Source organism: Haemaphysalis longicornis, unplaced genomic scaffold (assembly GCF_048455015.1).
Source record: "Haemaphysalis longicornis isolate Haplotype H1 unplaced genomic scaffold, Haemaphysalis longicornis Haplotype H1 scaffold_8, whole genome shotgun sequence".
NCBI classification, from domain to species: domain Eukaryota; kingdom Metazoa; phylum Arthropoda; class Arachnida; order Ixodida; family Ixodidae; genus Haemaphysalis; species Haemaphysalis longicornis.
This window is the reverse complement of record NW_027526445.1, coordinates 110,218,403-110,225,863: the sequence shown is the minus strand read 5'-3', so window position 1 is coordinate 110,225,863 and position 7,461 is coordinate 110,218,403. Positions and strand designations below refer to the sequence as shown.

The window sequence follows — 7,461 nt, the reverse complement described above, 5'->3', positions numbered from 1 at the left end:
ACAATGGAGGGTTGAACCCTTTAGGCGTGAACCGGTAACCGTTATTTCTTTTTTCGGTTCAATTCCGTTTCGGGTTCAGTGTGCTAAAAAAATAACGGTTCGGGTTCGGGTTCAGTTCTGGCAAAAAGACCGGTTCAGTTACGGTTTTCGGTTCGATTCGTTTGCGGTTCGACACCCTGATTTTTTTCACCTGCGGCAGGAGATATACTCGTATAGTTGTCTGAGCTCTGAAGCCGCTCTCGCGTACTGGAGTAACTAAATGACCTGTCGCTCCCACATAACATGAAATACCTTTCACGGCCATGCTACTTGAACATTCGAAGCAATGCAGAACCAAAACGAGTTATTGGAATTTACACAGGACAGGTACAAGGAGTTCTAGGGCGTCGAAGAAAACCAATGCGGCCGCAGAACAATAATCGACGTACCTAAGCACGTTCGAAATATGTCCAAGCAAGCCTTAAAATTAATGGCCAAAGCTTCGTCTGCTCGTAACGGGAACCAGACACCGACTGTCCCAGCCGCCAAATTCGAAACAGTAGCGTAAATGGGTGTTACCCAAGCGAAGTTTCGCTCTCTCCCTCTCTCTGCAGCTACCTCCGCAGCGCGTTCGTAATGGCTCCCCACGTGGCCGGACCTTTGCTTCAGTTCCCCATCGACGTGTACCTGAGAATGCGCCAAGACGAGGAGAAGGGAAACGTTATTCTCTCCCCGTGGTACCTGGCCTGCGCACTGGTCATCATGTACCACGGCGCCTCCGGAGAAACAAGACGGCAGATTGCCAACGTCATCCACACGGACGATGACGGCTCCATCGTGCACATACTGGACAACCATGCCAGCCGCATGTTCTGCCGGGACTACCGCAAGACCCACCACACCCACTCGGGTAAGCTTAATTAATTAATTAAGTAATTAATTAATTAATAATTAATTATTATATCGATCGATCAATCACTCAATCTATCGATTGATCAATGAGTCAATCAGCCAATAAATAAATAAATAAATAGTCATTTTTCGCAGGCCATAACCACTAACTTAGATGATGTGGATTAGTACAATATCTTGCTCGTTTTGAGGGCCGATATAAGTCACCAGAAGGAAATGAGACGTAGGGTAACTACTTTATGAATTTCTAATAATAATTGTTAATAGAGCTTTATTTGTTCCATAAAATCAACATATGTCAGAAGGGCTTAGTAGTAGGTCTACGTCTGCAGTTTCTTCTCCCAGGGAGAGGGTGTTGAAACTTGCAAGAAGATTATGAAGCGCCGCCTGATAAGGGACCACGTGCCACCTGCTACACAGCTTTTCAACAACGGTAATTTAAAAGTGCTCTAAATATACCCGTGGGCAGAACGAAAGCAGCCGTGCTTTTGTAAACAAGGGCGGTTTCGGTTTCAGCAGAAAAGCTGGCCTTGTTACCAGTGCTTGGATCCCAGAAACGCACGTTGTAAGCTAAAAAAAGCGTTGCAAAGAGGGAAATCGAACGCAACTGCTTGTGATGATCGGCGCGTGAAGTTATCCGCTAGTATATGTACCGTGGATAAGCGGAACATGCGTTTTAAGGTACCAAAATAAAAGTGAACAAGTTGTGTCAAGGCGTAAACAAAAATCCTTCACCCTTCCGTTTAACAACGACGATGGTGCAACGCGAACTTCCTCGTTAGAGCTTTCTCGGCTGCCGTCTAAGCTTGGAATTTGATTGATTTTATTGATTGATTGTGGGGTTTAACGCGCCGACGCAACGCAGGCGATGAGGCGCGCCGTAGTCGAGGGCTCCGGATTAATTTTGACCACCTGGGGATCTTTAACGTGCGCCGAAATCTCGTACACACGGGCGTTTTTGCTTTTCGCCTCCATCAGAAAAGCGGCCGCCGCGGCCGGGAATCGAACCCGCGACCTCGTGCTCAGCAGCGCAACGCCTTAGCCACTGAGCCACCGCGGCGGGTAAGCTTGGAATTTGAATCGTTCGGTTCTGAAACTGAGTCGCAGGCAGTTTAGGATTTTCCTTTTGAAAGAAAGCTTTGCGTTCAACCATCTCCGTCGTAGAAGGAATGGGTGAAAGAGTTTTCATTCTAATTTTCCATGACCCTGCATCACTCTCGAAAACCAAACCGCTTATACCATGACGAAATGGCGCAATCGCATAGATGTCAGCTTAATAACGCAAGGTGCGCAACTTCGATTAATACCACGGGATGCGTGTTTTTTTGTTCACTTCACCCTCAATCATTGTCATGGTCAGAAAATTTTGGCTTTCCTGCAGTGCGGTTTGTCTGGTCTACTGATATCAGTGAGGGGCTGAAAGTTCGCTTTAAAAATTTCACATGTATCTTCTCCCTTCGCTGCAAATGTGGTTGGAAGATGATAGCCTTCTGCTGCCCATACTGCGTTACTTCCTGTCATCTCTCGCCCGCCCACCTCTCATGTCCTTGTCTTGCCATTGTGCTACTCCCACGACAAACACAATAGACGTTCACTCAAGTCAATTCAATTTCGCCGCGTTCATCTGCTCGCGCCATCTACTAGAACATTCTGTTACTCTTGAACCTTCCTAGAACATTGCCACGAGGAGTCGCCGCACGCGGCGTCTGCATTTTGAGGTCAAACTATTTCAAAGCAAAGCTTTTTACCTTTACAAGCAAACGGTTTCGTCGTGGCGTGCGCCACAAAAAACCCCAAACCCGGCTAAATAAATCTACAGGCACCGCCCGGATCGAACCTTTGCCTGAAGAGAAGCGGAGCGACAGCCCGTCGTCTTTGCGACTAAGCTACGCGCACACGGGAAGACGAGGAGATAGAAAACATTTTTACTTTCACGTACGTAAAGAGTTCACGTACGCAAATGTCAAAAGTATACGTAGCCCACGCGCATGTATTCTGAAACCCTTTTAGTTACACGCACGCGACGCACTATATATGCGCGTAGGACCTTTGGATGCACGGGCTTCAGTTTATATAAAGCCGCGCACTACTACTAGCGACATCTACTACCAGACACAGATGCTGCTCGTGATCTCGCGAGCCCGCTGCTATGACGATGAGAAACGCTACTTCGTCAGGCTTAACAGCTGAAAAATCGCCCTTCTATCTGAAAAACAAAATCTGTTCGATGATTTAAACTTTAGGGGAGGTTAAGAATGGGCAAATCGAAAGCGAAATCAACGGCTTAGAAAAAGATATCTCACTGAGGGATTAGCGACGATGCAGTTTTCGCTGGGAATCGGGAGGGCAGGGAGCCGCGATGTTGGTTAACTGTACATACGAAAAGAACTTGAACATCGCAAAGTGAAAATTCGTATCTTACGCACGTCCGTGAGACTCACGAAGGCCCTCTGAGTTCTGAGCCTGCGCACTGGTCACCCGTGAAGGTACATGGAGCTTCTACGTACGTGAAACTACCGGTCTAGATGCTGGTTTTGATTCAGCAGATGGGGAAGGAGAGGACACATTTTTGAGGCGAAACATGAAACAAGAGTGAGGGGGAGGCAGTGAGAGAGATGACGCCGCAGCCGCACGTACCCCCGTCCTCCTGAACCTTCGCAAGGCGCTCCTTGGAAAGGCACCGCTCGAGCTAGGCTGTGGCCGACGCTGCTGCGTTCGGGAATTCCGGCCCGCGAATTCCAGGTAACGGCAAGACGAATCTCTGGTTCCACTCTTCATAGAGCCACGTGTGTGAATCCAGGAGACGTCGCATGGGCAATTGTTGTGGGTGTTGTTTAAAGCTTTGTTGTACAACCACCTTCCCAGCGTGGATTGCAGCCAATTTTTTGTCATTGCCAATTTTTTATTTACCATTACTAGATTTCTGCCGCCAGGTGTTTTTAATTAAAACAACAATAAAAGTAATCATGTATTGCTTTTTTGCCTCCAATATGCCTAATGTTTGATTTAGCTCAACAATTCTGGGAAGTATGAACATAGCCACCGCAGATTCAGTAGTTTAGAAACGCTTTGCCTACATAATATTTCCGTTCAAGAATTCATTTGAATTTTTGGCGGGCGGAGGAATCAAGGGACAGAGACAGACAGACTTACATACACCCTACATTTTTTCGAACTTAGCTAGCCCAAGAAGACTACCCCTAATAATAAAATCCCGCTTCAACTACGTCCGCTTGCCTGGTTTGAAAGCGAAATATTTATGGCTTACGGTTTCGATGCTTTACAGCGACGTCGCGCGTATCCTGTGGGTTCCATCAAGCCACCATAACAGATCTGGAGCTTCTGTTGGAATGTTGGGCAGTCTGGCAACCGTTGAATGCGAAGAAAGAAAAGCAAAGAAGGACAGTCGCACATGCTGCAGCAGTAAAGAACTATTTGATAAGTATTCCTAAGAAAACACTCTCTTATTTAGCGTAGAGCACTTTCTAGGGCGTATACTATACTTTTTCGTAGAATTTTCGCCTCGTGAGGTGTTTTTTTAATCATATTCCGGTTGGAAAGGCGGGATCAAAGATTGGAAGCCGCGTACGCCCATAGTTTACGTTACACAAAACAGCGGCGCTTTACGAGACCAAATAAAGCTGGACACGTTTGCGCACATCTTGTGGCGTTGACAGCTACGCTTGCACGTGTGAGGTAAAGTAAACGGTGCAAACGCCACAGAATAAGAAATATATAGCGCCAGCTTGACCTTCCGAATTCCGCCTACGACCCGTCTGTACAAAAAAGGTTGTATACCTACTAATGTTGCGTGTTGTTTGCGACTAAAACATGGTTTTGACGCCTTTTCATGTGGTAAATGTTTGCGACCAGGCACGGCAGCCCGCGGAACCAGGTAAGGCTTTGCAGGGCAACAGCTCTAGTCAGTTTCAAGTTAATCGAAAGCAGTGAGATTGCCTAGTAAAAATTTATGTTAAGTGTCGAAATATGTTTGAAGCTATCTCCGGCCGGCAGCGAACCCATATGCGAGCGCTCAGTTTTCTCGGTGTATAAAGAGTGTATCTTTGACATACATGCAAAAAAATCTTCGTCTTACTCGAATTGCAAAAGAATCGATGAAGACGGCGTTGCAACAAGAACAGTTGCCGTTAAGCTGTCCGCCAATCTTGTCGGTTCCACGAATGCGGCAGTGAGGTTCAGGTATGGATGTGCCACAAAGTTTGCGGAAGAATAGTTCAATAAAAAATTGGATTCCGTCAAGCCGGTGATCCTTAGCACGTGATCACCCCAGGAGCGGTCATAATGACCAGATAAGTGTTAGACAGGGCTCGACAATCCGCTCCTGATAAGTTTAGAAACAAGGAGCACGCAATAATGTAGGTCAAGCTTCTAACATACTGGGTGATTAAGAAGAAAATTGCGTCTTACTTTCCGTGATGTACGGATGAAGATCAGAATGACACCGAGCTAAGCGCTGTTACAAATATGCGTTAGACACAGGCGCCTCTCTAGAAATCCCGAAGGGAACCCGTTTTTCACTATCTATTGGTGACCGACTTTAAAGCTTCCGTTCAGAACAAAAGAAGGCTTTTTTAACAGCGACGCTATTTAGCAAATCGTAATTTCGCCTGCCCGCAGTTAGAAATACCAAGAAATTGCCGAGCATGGGGACGCTAGCGCGGGCCTCGCTGAGACCGCCCGGAAAATGGCTAGCGCTCGTGTCCGTGCCTCGCGCAAACCGCCCCGTGTCATCTGCGCACGCTTGTCAAGCCAAGCATACCACCTCAGTGAGATATTTAATAGAGTGGCAAAAAAAAACAAAAAAACTTCAGCGTTCGCCGTAATCATGGCCCTCGCGACTCGTAACTAAGCCCCTCGAAGTTGATGTCCCTTGATTATCACTTCCAAAAAAAAAAATGAAAGCTCATAGTAATAGCAACAATTATGGAGTGAAGGTCGTTGCGGCTGGGAAGAAGAAGCAAATCGGCTGCAATCATGGACTCAAACCTTCGTGATGGCCGTGAAGGTTGCGTACAGCTTCGCAACCTTCACGTCTTACGCGTTACTGTGAGCTTCCTTCATTTTTTATTTGAAAATTTGATTCATTTTGATATTTTCGGTCTAACTTGTTAACACCAGGGATACAGTAAAACACGAGTTGCCGACTCCTGACATTCTGAGGCAATCTTTATATTAATTCTCTCCCACAGGCCTGACCGTGACTGCCCACTCCGGCCTGTATTACGACTCGCGGGTGAAACTGTCCGGCTACTTCCTGGAACCGCTGTCGAGTATCGACGTTTCGGTTCAAAAGCGGGACTTCGCTCGCAGCCCTTCTCAGTGCCGCCTTGCACTCAACGGTCTTCTGCGGGCCTTGAGCGGCTTCACTTTCGACGAAGACGTCTTCGGCGGAGACTGCGTCGACGCCGATGCGATGCTCGTCCTCGCCAGTGTTTTCGCTTTCGGATCCCGGTGGTTCTCTGTAGGCAACGCTCACAGATCGACGGGCCCCTTCCACGACGAATCTGCCGAGGCCACTGCTGTCGAAGAGATCGTGCCCACGGTGTGCCTGACGGGCAACTTTCGCGTCGGCGAGTTCGCGGATTTCGAGGGATTTAATGCGACTGTCCTGGAAATCCCGTACCAGGACCCTCGTCGTTCCCTCGCCATCTTCCTGCCGGCGCCGACGTCGAGCCTGGCAGCCCTGGAGAAGAAGCTGACGGCGGCCAAGATACTCACCTGCCTCAGGAGGCTGGAGCACAACAAGCTCGTGGAGGTGATCCTTCCCAGGGTGACCGTGCATTGCGTCACTGACCTCAAGCGTCACTTGCAGCGGCTTGGCGCTGTGAGCGTATTCAGCAATACGTCCGACCTCAGCAGCGTGGGTCCACTCAGGGGATTGAGGGTGTCGGCGGCCAAGCACGTAGCCGTTTTTCGAGTAGGACACAGGGGCGCGAAAACTGCAGAAGCACAAGAGGCCGCTGAGAACGTCGTTAAAGCTTTTGCCGGGGCACCCGTGAAGACGGTCACGGTGGATAGACCATTCCTCTTTCTCGTCGTCAGCCGCAATCCGGACACCGTCCTCCTCCTCGGTTCGATCACGCATGTTCACTAACGCGCAGCGAAGACCTCTGTTGCGATTTAGCGGTTAAGAACAATGTAGGGTGAATATTCTGACATAAAATTAAGTTGCTACGTTTAGATAACATGCGGGGATACACACCGCATTCATGACATTTTCATCCCCGTTATTGGAAAAAATGTCTTCCTTCCAGCTTGCTATGTATGCCAGCCGGAATAGGAGGGAATAAAAACAATTTCTGAGATTGTCTCTGAAAGCTCTAATCGGGAAAAATTATTTTTCTGGTATATACAGTGGGTATACAGTCATAGAACAGTCGAACAATTGAAACAAATTTTTCAGATTAACTGCGGCATGCGTTGCAGTCGCAAAATGTGTGTGCTCTGAAAAATTATTTCTGTGTGGATGGCGCAGCCGTAGCAACTTCTGCAGAATGCTATTAGTACGAATACCCTCTTGATACCCTGCAGCGTTGCCTTTTTCAGCAT

The 7,461-nt window shown here is 47.9% G+C and overlaps 1 protein-coding gene across 1 annotated transcript; it reads left to right on the top strand.

Moving 5' to 3' along the window:
- The first annotated feature begins 615 nt into the window (after positions 1-615).
- LOC144148432 (iris-like) lies at positions 616-7,006 on the top strand. The gene is made up of 2 exons (XM_077679966.1): positions 616-889; positions 6,102-7,006. The coding sequence occupies exons 1-2, from the start codon at positions 616-618 to the stop codon at positions 7,004-7,006; spliced, it is 1,179 nt and encodes a 392-aa protein (XP_077536092.1).
- Positions 7,007-7,461: the final 455 nt, after the last annotated feature.